The sequence below is a fragment of the Sciurus carolinensis genome, chromosome 4, assembly GCF_902686445.1.
Source record: "Sciurus carolinensis chromosome 4, mSciCar1.2, whole genome shotgun sequence".
NCBI lineage: Eukaryota > Metazoa > Chordata > Mammalia > Rodentia > Sciuridae > Sciurus > Sciurus carolinensis.
In genome coordinates this window covers 160,190,685-160,216,475 of record NC_062216.1, presented here as the reverse complement: position 1 = coordinate 160,216,475, position 25,791 = coordinate 160,190,685, and the positions used below count along the sequence as shown (strand labels likewise).

The 25,791-nt window shown below is 43.5% G+C and overlaps 1 protein-coding gene across 8 annotated transcripts in view; it reads left to right on the top strand.

Moving 5' to 3' along the window:
* Nucleotides 1–25,791, top strand: part of Slc41a2 (solute carrier family 41 member 2) — a 124,927-nt gene that overhangs the window by 30,928 nt on the left and 68,208 nt on the right. For 7 of the 8 annotated variants that reach the window (XM_047549181.1, XM_047549178.1, XM_047549182.1 and 4 more), the window contains exons 3-5: nucleotides 7,803–7,910; nucleotides 19,515–19,586; nucleotides 23,958–24,102. In XM_047549181.1, coding sequence (XP_047405137.1) covers nucleotides 7,803–7,910; nucleotides 19,515–19,586; nucleotides 23,958–24,102 — 325 coding nt within the window. The remainder of the gene's footprint in view (nucleotides 1–7,802; nucleotides 7,911–19,514; nucleotides 19,587–23,957; nucleotides 24,103–25,791) is intronic. The other variant, XM_047549185.1, reaches the window with a different exon arrangement.

The following is a 25,791-nucleotide window of genomic DNA, read 5'->3' as shown; positions in this document are numbered from 1 at the left end:
AGAACCTCAGGTCATTTGTGACTCTGAGACGCTATTTAGTAGATAGCATTTTTATCTAAATGGGAAATGTACATAAACAGAAACGTTCCCACCAGCAGAGGGCAAAAGATTATGAAAGAAACTAAAGATCATGAAAAAACTGTGTTCAGTTTTTCTTAACAGAAGATAACACCAAAGGGGGACCAAACCCACGTAACAGTTGAAGGATGGGTGCTTCAAGTTACTACCTAAGGTGGTGTCACGGTTGCTACGTGTACAAGCTGCAGAATGGTAGCCCCTATTGGGATAATGTGTTGAGAGTACGAATTGGCAGGGTATCTACAAGGCTCTTTATGTACGTTCCTCTGGTGCTGTGTTCGCTTATTTCTTGTTAGTATTTGAAAGAATAATGTGTATAATTAGGAAGAGGTCCTTCTATGATTAGGTGAACGTTAGCACTACTGACCCTAATGACTTTATAGTGTTAAACTTTAGTACTGAAAATGACAAAAATGTTATGTCAATATTTTGGAAGATTTTATTTGAATGTACTTTTTATATGTGAATATGTTTATAACTGAATACATTCAGAGTTTCAAAGCAAAAATTTAGAGCGTGGTGAATTTTAATAATACAAACAACCATATAATCATCAACCAGCTCAAGAAACAGCACCTCTTCAGCTCTTCATCAGCCTCCCTGTGACTTGCTGCCCCTTTTCCCTGTCATCTAAGATGATTTATGATAAGCACCTCCTTGTGTGTTGGTTGTACTTGATTCTTTTTAAACTTTATACAGTGGAATTATAGAATGTTCTTTTGTGTCTGGCTTTGTCTCTCTCTCTCTCTCTCTCTCTCTCTCTCTCTCTTGCTCTCTCTCTCTCTCTCTCTCTCACTCTCTCTCTCTCTCTCATGATGTAAGTTTCATGGAACTGTAATTTCATTTATTTTCATTGCTGCATAGTATTCCATATGAATACCCTGCAATTTCTCTGTTCCACTATTGATGGACATTGGGAGGAAGGGTGTTTGCAGTTGTAGGTGTTCACATGCACAAATTTGTTGACTGTAGAATTGGGACTTCCAGGTCTTAGGATATGTAGGTACTCAAGTTTAATAGATGTGAGGTGGCTTTCCAGAGTGATCCTACCAATTTTCAGTCTAATTAGCAGTGTACAAGAGCTCCTCTGGTCTGTATTCTTATTTATACTTGGAAATCAGCTGTCTCTAATTTTAGAAATTCTCCCACATGAGAGTGGTTTCTCATCATGGTCTTGCTGGAGATTTCTCAGTGACTAAGGATGGATACTGACCATTTGGATATGCCTGGTATAGTGTCTTTGCTGATTTTTTTTCTATTTGTTTTCCTTAGAGACTTGTAGGTGTTATTCATAATTTTTGAATATAAGCCTTTTAGTTCTGTGTATTAAAAATATCTTTTCCCCTTGCTTGCCTTTTTACTCTTTGAGTGGCGCATTTTGATGAGGAAATTTCCTAACTTGGAACCCTTTTTCCTCCTCCTCTCCCTGGGTGTGTGCTGTCTCTTTGAGAACCCTCCCCGTACCTGTGGCAGTGAAGATGGCCTTCTCAAAGCTTGGGTCTTGCTTTTGCTTTCTGGCCATTCCTTGCCTGGAATGGATTTTTGCACCCAAGTGGAAAGTGCGGGTGTATTTTTTTTCTTTCCACATAGACTTCCAATTGCATCTACACTATTACATAATTACTCTCAAAATAAACAAAAATTTAAAAGGAAAACAAAGAAACACTGCACTTTGGCCATGGCCTTGCTCTGTTCCTTTGTGGTAAGTCAGGTGCCCGTTTGCGGGTGGGGTGCTGGGCTCAGGGTCCTCCTGAGTGCTGAGGCACGGCCAGCCTGGTCTGGGGGAGCGTGTTCTCCCTCTGATGTTCTTCCTGGAAAGTGCTGGGGTCGCTCCTTGCCCTCTGCGTTTCCACCTGCGTTTTAGCCCAGGCTTGTCAGTTTCCACGGAAACGCGGGCTGTGCTGTGCTGCTTTGTTTTTGGTACTGGAATTGAATCCCGGGCCTCGGCTGGCTAGGTAAGCACTCTGCCACGAGCTGTGCCCGCGAAGGGCCGTGTTCATCGCCCTCCAGGGTGGTTTAAGAGTTTGAAATATGCTTTGTAACTTTTTTTGTTTATTTTTCCTAAAGTGGTGCGGAGGGTGGAGCCAGGGCTGCCTCTGTGCTAGGCGAGCCCAGCCCTGTTCAGAGTTCTGAACGTGGCACTTGGACAGGGTTAGGTCCTGTTGGGTGTTGGTGTCAGCGGTAAGGGTTCCTAAGAAATCCATTTTCTGTTTGTCGTAGGGATGAGAATTGATTTTTGAATTGACCTTGTATCTAGCAACTTTGTTAAAATTCTATATGAAGGTTAATAACTTATGGGTAGATCCCTTTTGAATTCCTTCAACATAACTGTATTATCTGTTAAAAAAATAAAATAGCTTTTTCCCGTAAGCCTTGCACACTGCTTTCTTTTTCTCGACATTCAGTGCTGGCTGGGGGCTCCAGTGCCCTCCCTGTAAGAAGCCCTGAGAGCAGGACACTCTTGTTCCCAGCGCTTCCCATACTTCAGATTCAATGTGGGTTTTGCTCTTGGTTTTTTGATATTGTTTATCAAATGAAGACTAATTTGGGGACGTCTAACCACTGAGCCACATGCCAGCTCCCTCTTTTTTTTGTATTTTATTTAGACACAGGTTCTCACTGAGTTACCTAGGACCTCTCTAAGTTGCTGAGGCTGGCTTTGAAGTAGCAATTCTCCTGCCTCAGCTTCCTGATCCGCTGGGGTTACAGGCGTGTGCACCACTGCCCCTGGCTAGTCTCTCTTTTTTAAAGCTTACTAATGTTTCATTTTTTAAAAATTTGTGGGTGGGTATTGACCGCTCAAATGCTTTTTCTCTTTTTATTGATAAATGATTTTTTTCTTTTGGTAATGTGTTAAATAACATTTAGTAAACTGGCCCTACATTTCTGGAATAAATATAACCAATCTTAATGTATTGGTCCTTCTGTAAAACCCTGGTCAGGTTTGCTAATATCTTGTTTCGGGTTTTTGCATGGTATGCTTGTGTAAGAGTAACCTGTAATGTCCTCATGGCTGGCAGATTTTTATATTAGGTTAATGCTGGTCTCTTCAATGGATTTGAAGATAATCTTTCCCTTTCCATTCTAAAAGCGTTTATGTAACGTTTGCTATGATTCTTTTTTTTTTTTTTTTTTTTTTTTTGGGTGCTGGGGATCGAACCCAGGGCCTTGTGCTTACAAGGCAAGCACTCTACCAACTGAGCTATCTCCCCAACCCACGTTTGCTATGATTCTTGATGAAGCTGGCCTGGAATCCTCTCTATGGGAATTGTTCTTCACTCGATTTCCTTTTTCTTCTCTTAGAGACAGGGTCTCCCTGTGCTGCCAGGCTGGTCTCCAGCCCCCCGGCTGTCAGTTCTCCTGCCTCAGCCTGCCCAGTTGCTGTGACCGCAGGTCCACACACCACACCCAGCTATGACTCAGCTTTCTTTAGAAATTTGGGGGATTTTCTCTTTCTTTTTCTGTATTATTTTGGTAAATCTTCTTTTCATAGACATTTGTTCGTTTGTATTTTAGTTACTGTGCTTGTAAGACTTAGATTTTTCTTAGGCACTTTTCTCAAGTTTATGTCCTCCTCCTCCTCCGTGGATGGAAAGCTAAATGTCCGTGAGTGCATGTGGTCCGTGGCGTGGCTTGATTCTGAGGGCTCTTCATTGATCTCTTGTCCCGATGGACTGTGCATTGACAGTGGGGTGGTCGGCCTCCGTCTCCTGCTGACCCGGAGCCTCCCTCTGCCCCTCCCTCTCGAGGTCTGCGTTGTGTGCTCGGGTGTCCCGGCGTGGGCTGTGTGCGTGTCTACACTTGTCATTCTCTCTTGGTGAATGGGTCCCGTTACCGTTGCAGGCTGTGCGCGTCTCTTAAAGCTTGCAACTCGGTCTCTTCTGTCTGACGTCAGTGTGGCTGCCCAGGCCATTTGGGTTCCCGTTGTGTGACGGTCTCTCCCATCTCTTCCCTCCACGAAGTGGGCCTTCTGTAGGGCACGCGTCCGTGGCTGCCGCTTTTTGTGTGTGGTTTCTAACCCAGTCGGCCAGTCCGAATCTAAGTGGAGGGTCTGATCCTTTCACTCTCAGGGTTCTTATCGGTGAGTAGTGACACCCTCTTGTCATTCTGTGCATTTCCCCCGGGTGTCCAGGGTCTCCTTTCTTCCTCCCTTCTTGTTCGTGGTCTGGGTTCCCGTGACAAGGACCCCCTTTCTGTCCCGCATCTGCTCCGATGCGCTGTGTCCTTTCCCCTGTGCCTGGTGCTGCTCCTCCTTTGCTCCTGGCACTTCAGCTGAGGCCAGCCTGGAGGGGAGGGACTGTCTCAACTTTTGCTCGTCTGGGAAGGACTGTTTCTGCTTCATTTCTGAGGGAGAGCTTCGCTGGCCACGGTATTCTTCACTGGTATATTTTTTCCTTCCAGGGACATTAACTGATACACATCACGGTGTGGACAGCTAATAAGCACTCAGTCTTGCTGTGTGCGGGCCTGGTCCTACGCCACCATGTCCCTGTTTCAGAAGAAGGGAGTAAAGCACCCTTTCCCCGGATGCCACAGTGAGGAGCCGAGTGGGGCCCAGCCTGCGTGACCGACAGCAGAGCCCTTCCTTTGCTCTGTCGACTTTGCCGCTCCTGTCTTTGTATGTCCCAAACGGCGTGTCCTCAGGTCCCAGCGGTGCCGTGGGATGGTTTCAGGGTTTGAGGGAGCCTCAGTGATGTCCCTTGGACACTCTGCAGCCTGCCAGCTCCAGGCAGTTCCAGGGTTTCAGCATTAGATCATGCTCCATTCCTTTGACGACATGTCTTTGCAGAAGTGGGTTTTTAGTTAGTGCTGTGAGTACAGAGAAAGTGTCTGTGCCGAGAGGTGGCACGACCTGTGATCCCAACTCAGGAGGCCGAGGCGGGAGGATTGCAAGTTGGAGGTCAGCCTTGGCAATTTAGTGAGACCCAGCTTCAAAATAAAAAAATTTGAAAAGAGCTGGGAATGTAGGTTAATGTTAGAGTGCTTACCTAGCAAGGCCCTGGGTTTAATCCCAGTATTGACGGAAAAAAAAAAAAAAAAAAAAGACAAATGTCACAGAAAACCAATATAAATTAGGAAATGAAGATGATAGTGTCCAATTCCAAGATCTGACAAGTTACACAGTACACAACAGATACACATTGTTCTATTAGTAAATACCTGTGATCATATAAAAATGACATTATGATTTTTTCAATTGTACTACCTCTTCAAATGACTATCTCTTCAAATGTATTATGTCTTCAAATTGTTGGGGAAAATACTTATTTTAAGAAAACTAGGGCTGGGGAGATAGCTCAGTTGGTAGAGTGCTTGCCTTGCAAGCACAAGGCCCTGGGTTCAATCCCCAGCACCGCAAAAAAAAAAAAAAAAACCTACATAATAATAGGACTTCCAAGTATTTCGTTTGTCCTCGAGATGCCACAGAAACATTTCTGAGCTGCTGAGAGTGCAGGGACTTAGCAGGTTTGGGAGCTTCTACCAGCACAGGCCTAGAGGTGGAGAGCGAAGAACTAGAGGTTTGCGGTACAGACAGGAAATGGGCCGTTCACACCTCTTACTGTTATCACTCCAATGCTGAGTCGTTAGGATTTCAGAGTAATTCTGTTTGGTTATAAATGTTTGATTTGAAATGGACTAGAAAAGAGTAACCCAAAGGGGTACATCTCAGCAGGCCCGGTGCGACGGCATGCGACTGACAGATGTCAACATCACCCCAGTGGTTCTAAAAGTGTCCCGGCAGGGTGTTAGAACGATGACCTATTCAAAATGTCTTCCAGAATCATGTCTAGGACTTGATGAAAGCAGAACCTCGCTCACAGGTTGTGGTTAAGATGAAATCTGTGAGTCTAAAGAGCAGTGAGTGAACGGCAGGTGTTAATATCTGTCACTGCTGTTACCTGCTGGTCACCATGGTCCTGGCCGTCACTGGAAGGACACTGCTCCATTAGCACACTGGGTCTTTGTGTGTGTGGCTCTTGGGATGGAGCCCAGGGTCTCAAAGGCAAGTGCCCTGCCGCTGAGCTGCGTCCCCAGCTCCCCATGGGACAGTTTTTAACCCATTACAAAAGATGGACAGAACTGTCTCCTTGTTCGTTTTTCAAGACTAGAGCTCTAGGGTGCTGCTGGATCCCAGAGCTTGCTGGTTTTTTTTTGTGTGTGTGCTGTGGTTGGAACCCAGGGCTGGGCACACGCCAGGTAAGTGCTCTACCACTGAGCTGTACCCCACCCTGCATGTCCTTAGTTGACTCTTTTAACTGGGGTTTTGTGGAAGACAGATCTGACTGATCTCTTTAGGCCCCAGTTACACTTTTCTTTTTTTTTTAACCCAGAAGCTCTTAACCACTGAGCCACCTCCCCAGCCCTTTTTATTTTTTATCTTGAGACGGGTTCTCATGAAGTTGCTTAGGGTCTCGCTTAGTTGCTGAGGCCGGCTTTGAACTTGCAATCCTCCTGCCTCAGCCTCCTGAATTGCTGGGATTATAGGTGTGTGCCACTGCATCCAGCTCCCCACTTATAAATTTATTTGGAATAGACTATAGGGAAACTTTGGGAACAAATCGAACTTTTCTTACATTAATCTGATGGATTTAAATTTTATTTTCTCACCTCTCTTGGTATTAGTGATAAGATTGGTGTTCTTGATACTTTTTGGCATGAAGTTGCTATACCTAGTTCATAAAGTCTCCTACTGGGACAATCCCATCTTAATAGCACTTGTGAAATGTCATTTTGTGTTATTAAAATACTTATGCAGTCTTTTCAGTTGAGTGTAAGTACTTTCTTACCTGTTATTTCATTATCATACTCTTTCTCCAAGGGCTGGACAGGTTAGATATCATCTTCATCAGGCTAGGTTGTGACAGATCCATGCATAGAAAAACAAATTTTATTTTTTATTATTGATAGTAGTATTATTGAATATTTATTATTCCTAGTTCAGTACTGCTTAAGGTCCTGCATTCTGTAGCCTCTGTACCCTAAAGTGGGGGACAGAGCAAAGGACTGCTCAGAACTCTGGAGGTTAACTCCAGGCCCCATCTTTTGACCTTGGGAAAATCTTTTAATGTCTCCAAATTCATTTTTCTGTTATTTTATTTTTTGGTACTGGGGATTTAACCCAGGGGTGCTTAATTACATCACTAAGCAATATCCCCAGACCTTTTTATTTTTCAAGACTGGGTCTCCCTAAGTTGCTGAGAACCTTGCTAAATTGCTGAGGCTGGCCTCCAACTTACAGTCCTCCTGCCTCGGCCTCCTGAGTTGGTGGAATGACAGGAGTTGGCCACCGAACCTAGGTGAATTTTTATTTCTCAATTTGTGAAATTTGGCAATGATAATAGTATAATTTTCTTGTGAGGTTGTTGTAATTAGTGTTGGAACCAAGGTTCAAATCCATAAAATCTGGTTTTAGAACTTGTGCTTTTAACCTAGCTACTCTGATTCTTGCTGTCATAAAGTGATGAAAAATTCACAAGTTTTGGGGTTGTGTGTAGCATGCTAGGTGTGGAATGTGAGGTCCTGACTGTCAGCTGTCACTCCCAACTCCACCCGAATCTTCGAATCTTCTAAAGCCTGAGCTAAATGGTCACTGTTTTGGTGGCCAGTGTGGCACTTCAGAGTGTCTGTGCGAGGTGGGGGAGGGGTGCGGGAGTTTTAGAAATGTCTTGGTTCTAAGTTGGTTTTTAAAGAGCGTCAGAAGTTTTTATCTTGTTTTTTTGCAGCACTGGGAGGTGTTCAAAAATGTAACAGAAGTCTTCATTTTAGTTCCTGCCCTTCTTGGTCTCAAAGGGAACTTGGAAATGACGCTGGCATCCAGATTGTCCACCGCAGTAAGTTTTTTCCTGCCTCAATATCTCTTACGCTATTTCTTGTCATTAAGAAGGACTCATATCAGGAGGTGTTTTCCCTCTGCCTGAGCTTCTGTCCCCCAGGGCTGTGACTGATCCCACACGCTGAGTGTGCTCAGGGTCGTCCCATCTGAGAAATAGAGACGCGTTTGTCATGAGAAGTAACGTACTTGTCTTTGATGGAGTGAATCAGATACTGAGATTTTTTTTTTTTTTAAATAATTTTAGTTGTGGATGGACACAATAGCTTTATTTTATTCATTTATTTTTTATCTGGTGCTGAGAATGGAACCCAGTGCCTCTTGCACATGAGGCAAGCAGTCTGCCACTGAGCCACAACCCCAGCCCCAGACACTGAGATTCTTTATAGCTCTGTGGTCGGCTGAGTGATATCTACATTTTCTGTGATGGTTAAAGTAACACATGCTTATTATAAAAAGAAAGAGAGACAAGAATAAAGAAAATCCCAACCCACCCTACTTCATCTAGACATGACAGTAGTCACATCCTGGTATAGGTTCTTCTCTTCTTGTGTATCTGTACTTATTCGTGGATAGGTATGTCACAGGGTATATAATATTGTGTATTTTAAAAAAGGAACTGGAATCCTATGTATTCTTTTATAATTTGTGATCTCCGCTTAAAAATACATCGTGGTCATCTCTCCGTGTCCCCGTCTTTGTCTTTACTGGCTGTGTATTTTACACTGTAGACTCTGATGGTCTAATCCATTCATTATTGATACATGAACTCTAATGATCTACTATTATAAGCAAAACTGTATGAATATCCTTGTAAATCCAATTTTGTGTTATTTCTTCTTTAGGGGAAATTCTAGGATTGTAAATTACTATTCAAGTTAGTTCATGACTAGGGATGATTTCTGGTCGCTTGGCTAGTCGTGTAGATTGAGCTAAGCCTCAGAGGAGAACTTGGTGAATTCCCTTTAGCCTGTAATCTAGCATGCAGTCACAGTGATGACTGAAGGACTAGATTATTTTAATGTGATTATTAAAAGGTTTAGAGAGCAATAGAAGCCCCTTGGGCTGCATCAGGAAAGTACAAGATGAACCTGGAACATCTTGTGCCAGAAAATAAAGAAGTACTTAAAAAAAAAAAAAAAAGAAAGAGAAATGACAAAAAAGGTACAAGGTAGTGTACTGGCCGGATCTGGGACGATCTGTTCCATGAAATAGGTAATGGTGACCCCTGGGCTGTAAGTCAACAAGGCAGGTGAGTGTCTGTGGATCGCCTGGGACAGCAGTGAGGGTGGGGGAGGACGCGCCGGGGGAGGTGGGAGGAGACTCGCCAGGGCTGCTCTGGGTGCCACGTGGAGACTCCTCCCTGGAGGTGGCGCTGAGTAAAAGTGAGTCAGCCACGTCAAAATCTGAGAAGAGAAGTCCATCCCGGGTCGCTGTTGTGTTTATCAGTGTAATAATGTCGGTACCTGCAGGCATTCCAGGGGGGTCCCTGGTGGGTCTTGGGGCAGAATTCAAGTGGGGATTCAAGACACAGGTCTACACACTTTAAAACTAGACAACCAGCTTACCAACCTAGTAACAAATACATCTCAGCACCTGCCTGAGCAAGGCCCTGGGCTGGTGTAGCCCCCAGCACTGCAAAACCAAACCAAGCCCCAAATGTATCTGTAAGAAAACTGGGAGCCCAAGACCAAGTTCAGAATTCTCCATCCTCTTGGCTTCTGCCTGGGAGCTTGGTGTGGAGGGTTGGAGGCCCGGGTTTGAGGCCAGCCCTTCTCTGCTGCCCTTGGCTGTCTGCATGGCACTTAGAAGGCTCACACCCACGCTCGCCGTGCCATCAACAGCAGCCACCCTGGCACTCCCTGGGCTGGGCCTGCACTTACTGGTGGCAAGATCTGCCCTCAGCAGCACCGACTGGAGGGAGAAGTTGACGTGGGGCTCCAGGACACTTGGGCAGGGAACTCAGTGACCCTGGGCACCCAGAGGACGGCCTGGAAGGGGGAAGAGGCACAGGCCTCAGGTGGGCAGAGCCCTGGGCCCTGTGAACGCCTCTCCCTGTGGGGAGGGCCAGGGTGTCCCTCTAAGCCTGGAGTCTCGGAGGGGGGGCCTCTCTGTCCCAGATGTAGAGAACTTTTGATTCTAGATTCTAGGAATGAAAGCTTTATTTGAACTATGGAAAATTATATGACATAGAAGAGAATTTGAACTCCTCTTGTTGGATAGTTCTGCAAGATATTAAAACAAGATAGAAAAGAAGATGTACATTTAAAAGAGTACTTGAACGAAGGAGCCTTAATATTACATTCCTCAGGTAACAATACCAATATAATAGGACTTACTAACTAATAACCAGTGGTTGCTTGCAGAAAAAGGCGGTTCTTTGAAACTTTCTGAAGTAACCAAGTGGCTTTATCTTGAAGTGTGCAAGTATTTATTTTTAACGTGATACCTGTTACAAAAATTCTATCATTCTACTTTTGAGAAGATATTGAAATTGGCATGGATGCAATAAAAACCGACATGCAGTTAGAGATTCATTGTCTTTTTTGGTATCTTTAAAGCCAGTTACATTCCTCCACCATTACGCTTTTTTTGGGGGTTGGGGTACAGGGATTGAACTCAGGGGTCCTCGACCACTAAGCCACATTCCCAGCCCTATTTTGTATTTTTTTAGAGATGGGGTCTCACTGAGTTAGCACCTTGCTTTTGCCGAGGCTGGCTTTGAACTCTCAATCCTCCTTCCTCAGTCTCCCGAGCCTCTGAGGTTACAGGCATGTGCCACCGTGCCCGGCTCCACCATTACACTTTTATTTATTTATTTTTAATATTTTTACTAGTTGTTGATGGACCTTTATTTACTTATTCATATGCGGTGCTGAGACTTGAACCCAGTGCCACACACTGCTAGGCAAGTGCTGTGCCACTGAGCCACAACCCCAGCCCCCATTGCTCTTTTAGATTCAAGGTTGAAGGACCGTTTTTTCTCAAGTGATAACGTAGAGCAATAAATGCATTTCAAAAGTTAAAATAAAAATATAAATTAATCTTGGAGTCCCCTGAAGATATTTAGAAAGCATCATCTTCAAACAGTTGATAAAGTTTCAGTTTTGGAATCATTTCAATCATTATCATCACTTTCAACCACATCTTCAAGCCCAGGAGTGGAATGGAAGATGAGTCTTTTTTGGTGGCGGGATAGTACTGGGACTTGAAGATCAGCCTTTGATCTCAGCAGTTATTCCAGGATAGGAAAGAAAGTCTAATAATTTGGTAACACCGTCGTTCACCATCTGCACTGGCAAAGCTAGCTGGAAATAATTTTTTTTTTTTTTTTTTTTTTTTTTTTTTTTGCGGTACTGGGGATCGAACTCAGGGCCTTATGCTTGCGAGGCAAGCATTCTACCAGCTGAGCTATCTCCCCAGCCCTGGAAATAATCTTGATTCTCCAATGCCTTGGTTGGAAAGTACCTTGTATTGCAGATATGAGAACGGTAACCACAGGATCACCCGACAGCTCTCAGTGCTAAGAAATTATTTTTTAAAAAATCTAATAATGAAATTGTGATAAGGTGCTCAAATTTTGAGTTTCATATTTCTTCTGGTAACCCAGTAGCTCATCATATAATGAGGACATTTAGTGACCGTGAATGTTGATTTTACCACTTGATCCTTTGACACTCAGTTGGAACATGTGTCAAGAACATCTGAAGCTTTTTATCTTTAAGAAGAAACACCAGAAACTCATGTAACTTTACCACGGTTTTGAGAATTAGTGGAATTGTACACAGGTCTCCTACCTGCTTCTTTCCCCCCTTTCATTTTCTTTTAAGAGCTCGTGGGTCACTTAGGTAGAACTCAACCCAGGAGCCCTTTGGGCAGGAGAGAATAGAGGTCTTGAAAACAGAAGTGGCAACATTCAAGGAAGGAGAAAGTTACTGGCATGGAAGTTAAAAGGTGGCTTCAGTTTCACTTGTTGGAAAATGAACTTTGTTCTGATAGTTAAGCATGCAAGCTTTTGAGCAACTTGATAACTTGGCCAGGAAGAGTGAAATTGTGACTAGCTTACCTAAAAATATTTCGGAAAACTTTGTTCTTGAGCACTGTCCAGCTTTGTTTCGATTCAAGTAATAGATTAAACATGTCGGTTCATTTTGAAATAGGCCGTGCTGTAGGGAATCTGGTTAAGAAAGAATTTACTGCGAATGAAATTTTGCTGTTTAATTTTATCATATTACCATTAAATCTCCTGGAGGTAAATTTAATCTTCTTTTAAACTTTGTCATGTTCTATTTTGCACTAGACGTTTCCTCAAATGTCCGTTTGTGTATTTTCCTATTCATACTTAAAAGGGAGGGGAATTCCAGAGCTGGTTGGCTCAGCACATGGGATTAAGCATTGCTAAGGTCCCCACCTCAGGGAGGACTTAAGTGGGACTTTCTTTGAGGAGATAAGGCAGGAATTATCTTCTATAAGTTCAGAATTGTGTCCCTGACAAAATACTTGAGGCGTAAATGGAAGGAAATGAAGTGAGCCTCCCAGGCTGAGCTAGGAAGGTCCCAGGCAGTGCACAGCGCAGAGCTGGGCCTGTGGGTGCTTTGGACAGAAGGTTCAAGAACAGTCTTCCTTTTTTTTGCAGTGCTGGGGATTGAACTCAGGGCCTTGCGCTTGCAAGGCAAGCACTCCACCAACTGAGCTATCTCTCCAGCCCTCAAGAGCAGTCTTCTGATCAGCTTCGGAGGCTTGTTAAAAGTGCCAACTCAGCCCTATTCCAAATGTGGGCGGGGGCTGGCCCAGCAGTCTGTTGTTCAGTAAGCTCTCCAGATGATTCTGAGGGACATCAACACTGGAGAGCCACCATGTTGGGTAAAGCACATCGGAGGTCCAAGTGAGCAAGGGGGACCCTAGGAGAGGAGGTCGGAGAACGAGTCAGGGACCAACCAATACAGGACCTTGTGGGTCCTTGGAAGGACTGTGTTTCCTGACAGGGAAGCCCCTGGAAGGTTTTGAGCCGGGCAGTGGTGTGATCTGATCCGTGTTCCTCAACAGACTACTTGGGCTGCTGTGTTGGGATGTGGGCACAGGAGGATCAAAGACCGAAGCCGGGAGCCCAGCGGCACTCGTTGCCTTAATGTAGGTGGGAGGTGTTGGTTGGGATCAGGGTGGGTCTCAGGAGAGTTGCTGGAGTCCAGAACCAACGTTCAGATGGAGCTGACGGAATGGCTGAGGAGCAGTTCCTCATTCTCTGTGCGAAGCCAGCCGAGGAGATGGGAAGGTAGACCCTGCGGTTCCCAGCTGCCGCGACACGGTACGCGCCTGCAGCGTGTGTCCTGGCGATCGCTCACGGAGGCTGATCTCATAGGCTGAACGCTGGCGTGCCACTCTCAGGGCTTCTGATCCTCTGAGGTCAGCGGCTCCCCGAGGGCAGAAAGCGAAGCCTGCCCTTCTGGACTCTTCGTGACCACTCTGCTCGCAGCCTTCGTGTCCCTTGGCTCCAGCACGGCCGCCCTTCTCCTCTTCCTTCATTGGCGGCTGCTCGTTCTACTTGCTGGGTTTCTTTTCCTCTGCTCATCCTCCTAATTTAAGCCTTTCTTGAAATTTTGGTGCCGGACTTCACAAAGTCTGCCTCAGTCACTTCATGCGGCCCCCACTGCTGCCCACTGGTCACTCAGTCCCCGTCTCCATTCCTTTCCTGACCCCAGAGCTGAAACTGTCGGTTGTCAGCTGGACCCTACTCCCTGCATTCAGAACGACACTCGTCACTCTGGTATTCCAGCATGTTCTTTTTTCGAGTGTCTTTGGGGTTAATCTGCGTTCCTCTCCCTTCCCTCCCGCTCTCTCCAGCTCCTGCCTGGCCGTCAGCTCACCTGCGAACCCCTCTTCCCTCTTCTTAGGCCTCCCACACTTGGGAGTTGAAGGTCTCTGGTTGGGACTGCTGTAGCCAGTTCCTAACTGGGCTTCCCAGCTCCAGGCAGAAGAGCAAATGAGTGTAATTAAAACAAACAAACAAACAAACAAAAACACCTCAACAAATACTGTTTGAAAGCTTTTTAAAATTTATGTGCAAAAAAATTACTTTTAAAAACACTATTCTGTTTTTCTATGAAGTGTTTATTTTCACTTGTAAGATTAGGAGTAAAAACCATAGCTGTAGGAGGCCAACCTGTGATTACTTTGATCTTTTTGTTCCACCAAAGGGTTTTTTATCATTTTTATGATTATCTGCAGGAGAACCAGGACAAATGAGCTTATAGGATTATAAGGAGGGTCTTCAGTATGTACAAAGAGGAGCTTAAAACCTCAGATACCAGAGACTGCCTACTCACTCAGCCTGTTGAAGGTCACTTGTCCTCAGAGCTTGTTATTCGTCAAACTAGAAGAAAAGATACTTCAGTAAAACAACAGATTTCCTGTTTCAACAAGGAAATTAAATAGTGACGAGTCCAAGTCAACTTTATCTTGTCCTCTTACTTGAGTCCAAATTTATTGGTAAAGATATGATGATTAACTTGACTATTTTTCCTGGAATTTAATCTTTTCAACAGCATATGTAAAATTATTTAGATATTATTATGGATGTGTGGCAGTAGTATACATTTGGAAAATAAGCCAAGTACAATGATTTCTACAGTTTGAGTTTCAATTATAGAGTCTAAGTTCTTTAAGTCTAAAATTTTCTCTTTCTAAATGCTAGATATGAGTCAAAAAAGATGTCTTAATGATAAAAGAAAAAAAAAAGCCTATAAAACTCTTTCCCAGGAGCAAATCACCTGGCACAGTTCTATTGGCCCTTTTCTACTCCAGACAAAACTGATTTCTGTTGCCTCAAACCTCTTCTCAGAGAACTCATGATTCTCTGAAGTTATTTTGTGATACTCTTTATCTTTATTTATTTTTCTGGTACTAGGGATTGAACCCAGGGGTGTTCTACCACTGAGCGGCATCTCCTGTCCTTTTTATTTTTTATTTTGAGACAGGGTCTCACTAAGTTGCCAGGCTGGTCTCAAATTTGTGATCCTCCTGCCCCCGATACCCGAGTTGCTGGGATGACAGGTGTGAGCCACCACGTGGGGCAATACTCTACCTTTGAATTTACTAATTACAGATATTTTGAGTCTTTATGCTGAGCATGGCTCTGTGTGGTAATCTAAAGACAGAAAATGTCCCTGCCTTTGTGGCGCTTACACCCTCATAGAAGTACTTGACAAAACCACTTCCCCTAGTAATTTGGTGTTAGACTTCCACTTTGAATTGCAAAACTTCTAAGATGATGAAAAACTAAAGGTCAAATAATGATTATTAATAACTGCCATAATTTAAATATAACTAAAGTTTCAGTATTATTCCCAAATTTGGCTTACTTCTGAATTTTAAGTGTTTTGGTTGTGAAGTCTGATTGTGAGATACTAATGGGATTGCACTTTCCTATTCTACATTTTAATGCATCTTTCTTAAGTTAAAAATACCAGTCCTCAGTCAGCTCTGCGGAGTAGAACTACTTATGTTTAATCTGAAACTGTTTTACTCAAGTAAATTTTTAGCTCCCTCCTTTTTTGCAGCTTTATTGAGGTATAATTGACATATCATAAACTGCACAAATTTAAAGTACACCAGCTGGTATACTTTAATATAAAGTATGTACTTAGGAAGCTGTCACCATAGTCCAGGTGATGAACCCGCGCATCACTCCTGTACACTCAGAAAGAGATGAGTTTGTGTGTTTTAGTGTAGCCTCTTTCAAGGAATGCTTCTCAGACCGTGGCTAAGATTGAGCATAAAAATATGTAACAGGGTTTCTGACTCCAGTTAATAGCAGAATGAATTGTCTGGGTGAACCCTCCCAGCCATTAACAGTTACAAAATCTAGACAAACTATTCGAAGGCAATAAAAAATGAAAAGCAGGTAGAATTTTTGAATTCCCTTAAAAGAACATGCCTATGATGAATAAGAATTGCAGTTTTTAAAAAATGTTTTATAATATATGTATATATTTAGTTATAGGTGGACACAATGCCTTTATTTTATTTTTTATGTGGTGCTGAAGATCGAACCCAGGGCCTCACACGTGCCAGGCAAGTGCTTTACCACTGAGCCACAACCCCAGCCCCGAGTTGCCATGTTTATAAAACATTTTTGCTTGGGGACATTCCCCAGTCCTTGGATCTCATGTGGCAGAAAACTCGGTCTTCTCAGCTCCCGGTGCAGAGAGAGAGCTCAGACTTGGCAAGAGAGGCTGGAAATTCAGGGAGGGAATTCTAGAAGTGCAGGAAAGGTAAGATCCAAAGTCCGGGTATAAGATCTGCTCAGATCTTGGGTTAACTGCAGAAGTCTGTGTCCATAGGAGTGACCTGCGTATGAGCCTGGCAGACCCGTGAGGGGCCTACCCTTGAAAGACCAGTGCCCTCACCGAGGTGCGTGTGCTCGCTGCTGTTTGCCTCTTCCTCCTCCCTCCTCCTTCCCTGTGTGTGTGTGGGGAGGGGGCACTAGGGATTGACCCAGGGCGCTCTACCACTTAGCTCCCGCTCCAGCCCTTTTTATTTTTCATTTTGAGGCCTGATCACACTAAGGCATCCAGGCTGGCCTTGAGCTTCTGATCCTCCAGCCTCAGCCTCCCAAGCTGCTGGGATTATAGGGTGTGCTGCTGTGCCCCACTGCTTGATGCTTTGTTGACTGAGCACCTTCTGTGACCTTATGTGTAGCTGTCGTGGCAGAGAATTGAAATTTTACTGGGTTGAATTATCAGATGATAGAACTTGAAGCTAACAGAGCCCGTGGAAATACATGGGGGAATTACCAGAAGCAAGAGAATCTCAGAGCGGGTAAACCCCAAAATCTGACCATAAATTTTGTCCAAATCATTGTCTGACCATTAAACGACATAGGTATGGAAGAGATTCCCAAAGGGCTAGACTAAAAAGCAGTTGTCGTGGTCAAAAGAACCATAGAAGGACGCGCTGCTCCACACCCGGAGAGAAAAGACTCTAGTCTGAGGCTAGGCAGGTGAACTGCTGATTAGAGGGAAGGTCAGTTCTCAGAGCACTACGCGTATCGGAGTCACTACAACATATGATCAAAGTGGTCTTGCTTTTAACAACAACAAAATAATAATCATTAGATGTGGAAAGACACAGAAGCATGATCCATTTCCATCCATGGAAAGTGACCCCATGTGGGTCCAGATGTTGAATTTAACAGTCTTTCAAAACTAGTTTGAGCATGTTCAAAGAACTGAAGGAAAATGCATTCAAGGAATTACACAGAGGCTTCTTAATGAGTGAACTAGTTGGTGTCTGCAAGAATATTGGCCTCTTTTTCTAATACTTCAAGATATATATAATTTAAATAAACATGGATTACTCAGAAGTCTTTACCAGATCACGCCCACCTACACTTTATCACTTTCTGAGTTCTTGGTTTCTCTCACTGACAGCACCAGCAAGTCAACTGATCTAATAAAAGTAGTTTGCTCAGAGGCCTTTAGACAGCACACCCCTCCACTTCTGAAGATGCTTGGGTGGCTCATATTATCCCTGACCACTGGGAAGTAGTGGGGGGTCTGCCCAGTTCTTGGTACAGTTTTTCCAAGATGGCGGCAACAAAGTCCTCTTCCTGTGTCTGGCCATTTACCTGCCACACCTAATGCATGCCTGGAGCATACCTCTTTTCCCTGAAAACTAAATCTGCGCCAACATTTCTCTTTAGTTATTTTTTAAGCTTTTCTCTAAAATTCTTATTTATAAAAATGTTTTTACTTATGGATATATTCTGCTTTTTGTATCATTTTAATTATTACTGATTATTTTATGTTAGAATTAAAAGTTTGCAGGTCCGGAGACATCTCGATCTGGAAGGGACTTAGAAAGTGCGACCCTCATCAGAGGACAACCTTACACAATTTACATCGATAGACTGTCAGCCTGGATTTGGTCCAGAAGGCCATGGGTGTGTGTGTTCCTATCCTAACAGAGGAACTTGGACTTACACAAATGTGGGGAAGTTGGAGAAGAGGGCTTGTGTGGAGGGAAAATCAGAGAAATGGCCAGAAGCCTGGTGCAGGGGAAGAAAGCCATGCTTGCCTATGACTAAGACCCAGGCACCTGCCAGGTCTGACTCCCTTCCCAAAATAGTGGCCTCTGCTTAACCCATGCTTCCAAATTCGAGGCAAGTTCCTGATATGTAGACTGTGACCTGAAGTCGTAGGGACAGGGATTTGAGGAATGTGGTGCCAGCCTCAGAAGGCGCTGGAGGTGCTGGCACCACGTGCACCTGGCTCTCCCTCACCCTGTGACCCCCACCTTCCTTGATCTTTTCCTGGTTCCTGCTGTCTGTCTGTCTCCCTTGCTCATGAAGCTTCCCTGGAGGGTTGATGTTTTCTAATTCGTAGACTCTTCTGGAGTTGCTTCCTATTGCTACAGTCATCTAAGAATTCTTAGAAATAACACTAATTTCTCTCATGCTTGTTTCTTGAACTCTGAACCTGAGTTCTGAATATTGCCCATGTCTTTATTGCTTACTTGAGCAAAGCGCCAGGTTGTTAGGGTTACAACATGAATGTTATCAATACTTTAGATTCCCAGGTTTAGTAAAGAAACAGATCAATAAAGACTTGCATGAGTAATTATTCTGAAATGCTGAGAAATCTCAAAGTTTGTATTTGCTGGAGACTTTGAAACTAAAATCTGGAGCGAAGTTCCAGAATAGAGTCTGTTTTCCAAATTGGTAGAGGAATGTGGACATGGCACCAAACCTGCAGACGAGAAGCCAGTGAGCCAAGCTCTAGTGTATACACGTTTGAAACTACCCATACATAACAACCCAGTATGCCTCCCTCTCCACCTCTTCACCCACAGACCTTTTTTTTTTTAACATTTGAAAACCTTCCATGACTAGGTGATGAAGAACTGAAATCCAACTCAGTATAGGATTTTTACTAATAAAAATCTCATTGCTTTCTAAATGACTACATTAGAAAAACTTGGCAGTCTTGGATGTACATTTTTTGAATCTTAAATAGTTGAGAAATATGGCCTAATTCACAGAGATGTTGACTATGTGAATAATCTTATTTTGGAGAATGTTCTTCTATTCAGAAGAAAGGTGTATTTTTTAATCATTGAGGTACATGATCAAAATTTTGTAAGCCAAATGAAGATTCATTGCTAGCAATTTGTCATGAATCAAATATAAATTATGTACATATGAACAATGTATTTAAATCTTGTTTTTTTGGTCAGTAATTAGTTTTATGATAGGGAGTTAAATTTTAGCAGCTCAAAATTATGTAATTATTTATATTGGCCCTCAGTATACAGAATTTGACCTGTTCAGGTGATACATGGTAATGTTAGTTGTAAAATAACATCAGCAAATAGCTAAGATGAACTGAGCCACTAGTTCTTATAAGATGATTAAAGAAAAAAATTTTCCCCTGAGTATCTCAGCCAATCTGAATGGTAGATGTGAATTCAGAAATATATTCAAGTACAAGGTGCACTTGCCAGACTTACTACAGAATTGTTTTGTACTTTTAAGACTTCATGTGCTGTTTAAGCAGAGTAAATAACAAATAGATTTTTTAGTGATCCATGAAAATATTCACCTTAACAGGTAAATATTGGGAAGATGGACTCACCCATTGAAAAGTGGAACCTAATAATTGGAAACTTGGCTTTAAAGCAGGTAAGTGATGCACATATTTGTTTATAGATCTTGTGTTTTCAGATCGTTGGTATTATCCCTAAAATGGAGTCAGCTTCAGTGCTAGGAGGTCTATCATTTGATTGTTTCAGTAGACACCAAAGTAATAATTTAGTACCTTGAAAAAGTAATGGAGTCAGTGAATGCCCCTGACTTCCAAGAGTAATTCTTTCTCTAGAAATGAATCAGATTCTTCCAAATATATTTATATATATTAATATATATAAATATATATATAATATATAAATATATATAATATATATATATAAATTTCTATGATAACTGTGTGATAAAGCCAGGATTTGTGTTCATATCTGTGGAAATAAATATTTAACACTTTATTGTTTAAGTGCTATTTTTCCACTTTGTTTTTGCCCCTGAGACGGAGTCTCACCGCATGGCTCAGACAGGTATCAAACGCTGAGGCTCAAGCGATCTTCCTCGCAACAGCCTCTCCAGTAGACAGGACTATGGCATGCACCACCCTGCTTGGCCTCCTTGAATTTTTCAAAGTATTTATTTGTTTAATTAAACTGAGGTGTCTATATTGTGGTCAGCCATTTGTCTTGACTTTTCCTTAATTTGATGTTACTGGTGTTGAAATAAATGAATGTGTTCAATTGCCAATGACATAGCACTCAACCATGGGTTCTATGAGATCCATGGCTTTCTGATCTCAGGTGGGTACCTCTACTGCCTCTCCCCCATCCTCCCATCTCTGAGGCAGAAGACTGCAGCTACCTGTGGTAAGTGTGTAGCTAGTGTGAGCTGAGGGGATGCACAGCAACTTTAATGTTAGCTCAGGTGGGACACAAGGTGGCTGAGAATCTGGTTACAGAATTTGGTTACATGTAATGCATTTCAAAGACAGAAGTTTTTGGAATGTAGGCTATTTTTTAAAAATATCTGTGCAACTGCAGGGTTGGAGAGAAAATCTGGGATCTAAACCTCAGCTCTGACATTAACCAGCTGTATAACCTTTGTTAATTTGCTTAGCCTTTCTGGGCTTCCCTTTTGTCTTTCAAATTACAGTATTTTTTTTTTTTAAGTGAAGGCTAAGATTCTCTACAACTGAACTTTTAGTAATCTATGCAGGGATGATAATAAAAATATTTTACAACATATTCAAATGTTCAAAATATTAATGTAGTTAAAAATGTATTTGATTTTCTTGAGTACCCTAAACTCAGGGCTGGGGCTGTAGCTCAGTGGCAGAGTGCTCGCCTAGCATGTGTGAGGCACTGGATTTGAGCCTTAGCACCACATAAGAATAAACAAATAAAGGCTTTCTGTCCATCTACAACTAAAAAAAAAAGAAGAAAAATCCCCTGAACTCGTATGAAGTGATGAGTTGTAGTATAAATTACCCATCAAATCATTCTAATAACTCCTATCTTAGCATTATTTATTTGTTTTATTTACTTCAGAGCCAGGGATTAAATCCAGGGCCTCACACATGCTGGGCAAGTGCCCCACCACTTAGCTATATCCCCAGCCCCTTTTCAATTTTGAGACAAGATCTTACTAAATTTCCCACACTGGTCTCAGATTCGTGATCCTGCTGCCTCAGCCTCCCCAGTAGCGGAGGCTACAGGGACGCACCCTTGGAGTGGGCTCCATCTCAGCTTTACGTTTCATTCTGTTCATAATGTGCACCTTCCCCTTGTCATCTTCGCTCCCTGCAGTCTTTGGTCACCATGGGTGCTGGTGATGGTGAGGGATTTGCTGATTCTAATTGCCAAAACCTAATGCCTGTGTCTTTGTCTGCCTCGCTCCATGGTCAGTATATGAAGACCAGGGAGCTCCAAGCATGCCCACCAAGACAGCACTGGTGCTAGTTAGTGAGGCAGCAGCTGCTTGAAGCCTGGGTACCGGTGGACAAAAGCCAAGAAGGCAATGGAGGTTGCCGAGTGTGGTGGCACAGGTCTGTAGGAGGCTGAGGCAGGAGGATTGCAAGTTCAAGGCCAGCCTCATTCAGCAACTTAGCAAGACCCTGTCTCAAAATAAAAAAGGGACTGGGAATGCAGCTAAGTGGTAAAGCATCCCTGGGTTCACTCCCTAATCCCCCCACACACCGAAGAAAGAGAGTTGTGGGTGGAGTTGGGGGGAACGCTTTACCCAGGCTTTGCCTGCAGAAGCCTGCGGAGGAGAAGCTGAGTGTGGGGAGGGGTGTGGAGTGGCCTGGCAGTGCTCCCCTTGCTGGAGGTTGGCTGTGGAGGCTAGAGGCAGGAAGTAGGAAGAACAGAAGGAGGCTCAGGCCGCACGTGGAGGGGAGTGTGCTTCTCTGCTATTACGCTGGGTCCCAGGCACGTTACCTGCTCTGGGCTCCTTCACCACCGTGCAGAACAGCTGCTTGGGCTGGTGCGTAAGTTGTCAAATAAAGCAAAGCCCCCAGTCCCAAAAGAGCAACTATTACCTCGCCAGGAGGGACGTGCCCTGCACCAACAGCTATTCAGGCCTGTGGCCCCTGTTACCCTCCACACCCCAAGAATCTTCTGGACCCAGCTACTACTTGAACCCAGACTTTGCTTTCTCTTGGTTTCCATCAGTCATTTTCCAAGAAGTTATTCGTTTGCAGATGTACAGAACAGGACTTGCTCAGCATGAGCCTCCATTTCCTCAGAAGTAGACCCAGGTGAGCTTAGACATGCTGACGCACACACCGTGGTGTCTGCGCCAGGCTCCCTCCTGTGCGTGCCAGTGTCACGCCAGGGGGGACTTGGAGTCACAGTGCCAGACTTTACCTGAGTACTTAGTTTTACCGTGTGAAATGTGGATGTCATTTAGTAACCAGTATGAACGTGCTGAACCCTCCTAACAACTGTGCAGCCATGATGGTTCTCATACCCGGGGGTCAGCTTCGAGTGGGTGACGTCAACAGGAGCTGTAGTCAGAGCTTGCGGGGCCGGAGTGCAGGAGATCTGGGCTCTCTGGTTGGGTCCCTTCTGTTCATTTTCTCCACAACCAGGTTAGCCTGCAGCAGGGGGGGTGGTCTTTCACCTGGAGCCCATGACCCCATTTCGTGGATTGGCCTCCGAGTCTGAGAACACCCAGAAATTCCGCTCCAGGTGTTGAGTGCTTCTGCCTTTTCTTGGGGGAAGGTTTCTGTTCTACAGGACGTTTACGGGGTTGTCAGAGGGTGACAGCCAGACAAACAGTTAAGAACTTCTGGAAAATATGCCTCCCGGGGCCTTTCTTCTAGCTTTGACCTTCTGGAAGCCTGCATCATCATTCTGCATGCCTTTTCTTAGTGGTGGTTGGTTGTTCTGTTTTTCTTTTTTTAATTAAAAAAATTTTTTTAGGCTGTAGACAGACACAATGCCTTACTTTATTTATTGATTTTTATGTGGTGCTGAGGACCAAACCCAGTGCCTCACATGTGCCAGGCATGTGCTCCCCCACGTGCTCCACCACTGAGCCACACCCCGCCCTGTGGTGGAGGTCTTGAGTGCTGCTTTGTGTCCGCCCTACAGGCACCTGTTTACTTACGTAACTCGAATGTCGAATTTTGATAGTGTCTTTTTATAGATGAGGGAACTTAAGCTTTTTCGGGGGGTGGCGTACCAGGAATTGAACCCAGGGATGTTTAACCACTGAGCCACATCTCCAGCCCTTTTTTTTATTATTTTTTAAAAATTTTTATTTGGAAGACTAGGCCTCACTAAGTTGCTTAGGGCCTCTCTAAGTGACTGAGGCTGGCTTTGAATCTGCAATGCTCCTGCCTCAGCCTCCTGAGCAGCTGGGATTACAGGCATGTGCCATTGTGCCCAGTCACAACTCAAGCTTTTATGGCACTAAGCAGAACTGTGATTATTTGTGAGGGTATTTTTTAATGTCTGCTTCCCACTGAGACAGGGACTGCATTTGACCACAGTCCCACTTCAGTACCAAGCACAGTGCATCCTACGTACTACAATCAGTTGAATTAATGAATTTAAGTAACTTGCCACAAGGTTAAGTGGGAGAACCAGGATTCAAACTCTGATCATTTGGTTTTAATCTCTCCAACACGGCCTGGAGAGCCTGCTTCACGCTGTGGGTGGGGCCCTTTTCCATCTGAAGCCGTTGTTTTCTTAGATGATCTGTGGATCAAGCCATCCGAATCCTTTGGGTGGTGTTAAAAACAGATTCCTGAACCGCATTCCATTCCTGCTGCCCCCAGATCAGGGCAGTGAGAGCCCACTCTCAGGGAATGTTAAAACTCGAATGTAGTAGCTTCTTTACAAGGCGGTACTGCTCAGTGACCAAGGGCACTGGTTTCTTCAGGCTTCTTGTACGTGATGTTTAATAAGGAAAGACTCTGAATGTTTTTTAAATTACTAATTCAGTTGGACTTTGTAACAAATTTTTTAGGTTCAGGCAACAGTCGTTGGATTTTTAGCAGCGGTGGCGGCGATTATATTGGGCTGGATTCCAGAGGGAAAGTATTACCTGGATCATTCCATCCTCCTGTGCTCCAGCAGCGTGGCCACCGCCTTCATCGCGTCTCTCCTGCAGGGTGAGTGCATTTGCAAATGACTGGGATCCATTGCTTTTAAGTGATTTATTTCTCAGGATTATAACTCTTTATTCAAACGATATTTGTGATGAAAACCATAGAAAAAAGTTATCATGGGGCTGGGGATATAGCTCAGTCAGTAGAGTGCTTGCCTTGTAAGCACAAGGCCCTGGGTTCTATCCCCAGCACCCCAAAAAAACAAAAAAAAAAAAAAAAAAGTTATCATGAGCTTCAGCCATCTCATTTCAGATGTCTGTCTAGGTCATTATTTATGAACCTGAGTGTAGAGCCGGCTGTCTGAGGCCGTCTCCTGGCCTTTGATGCCCTGGGATAGTTCCCACATAAGATCAGGAAAATAGCCTAGGCATTCATCTGTTTCTGTAAGTGAAGTTGAGAAACTTTCTGGAAATCATGCAGGGGATTTACTGGCTTGTCACTTGAGTAACAAGTGTTCCAGGAATTCTGAGTTTCAAAAGCAGTTCCTCTGTTAAAAAAAAAAAAAAAAAAATTAAGTTTCATATTTAAAAAAAAAAGTTCCCAACTGTTTCTGTGGTAGTACAGATATAACTTTATTCTGAAGACAGCATATTATTGACTATAGACAGTTATAGAAACAGAAGTTTAAAAATTAACTGCATCAGAACTTCTTAGTTGGATTTTTTATTACTGTGAACTTTATACTTGATAACTAGCTTATTATGGAATAATAATCAGGGGTCGTTTTCTTATATGGAATTACTAGGAATGAGTGAGGTGAAGCTATTGAGAAATTACATTTCTAGCAAAAGAAAAGTTGCAGTATCTTTAGGCTCATTAACTTCTGTTTTCTTTCTGATTTTGTGTCATTTGGAAAGGGTTTAAAATTTTTCAACCCAGCAGGTGTTTGAAATGCCCAGGAGTTTCAAAACCATCAAAAATTCAACTTTTAAAACTATTGTACATTTAAAACTTCTTACCTTGAACTCTGTGTCTTCTAGTTTTGCTGTAATTTGACCTTTTTGACCATCTTACTGTTTGCAGATACCATTAACCACATTTTTTTTGTAGGTGAGAAAACTGATTCAGGCAGGTGAGGCAACTTGTCCAATTATATCCACTGGTTAGCAGCAGAATCAGAATTTAAACCCAAGTCTCCTGGCTCTCAGCTCTTCCCACTGAGCCATGATGCTTGCAAAATGTTTAATTTCAGCTGAAAAGATAAAAATAGCTCTGCCATAGGGGAGCCTCCCATGTGCTGATTTTGGGGGAAAAAAAGATTCCTATGTGATCACATCTCATTGGATTGTTATTTTTTGCCACACTGGGAATTGAACCCAGTGCCTCATGCATGCAAGTCAAGTGCTCTCTCACTGAGCCACATCCCCAGCCCTTTAAAAATAGTTTTATTTTGAGACAGGGTCTGGCTAAGCTACCCAGGCTGGCCTCAAAGTTGCAATCTGCTTGCCTTAGCCTCCTAAGTAGCTGGGGTTACAGGCCTGTGCCACCGTACCTGATTATATTTTGTAGGATTATGATATAACATGTTTTTAAAACATTTCTGCTGGGCTGGAGTTGCGGCTTAGTGGAAGAGCACCTGCCTGGATATGTGAGGTGCTGGGTTTGATCCTCAGCACTGCATATAAATAAATAAAAGTTCATTGACAACTAAAAAATAATTTTAAAAAATTTCTGCTATTGCTTTTATCCTCC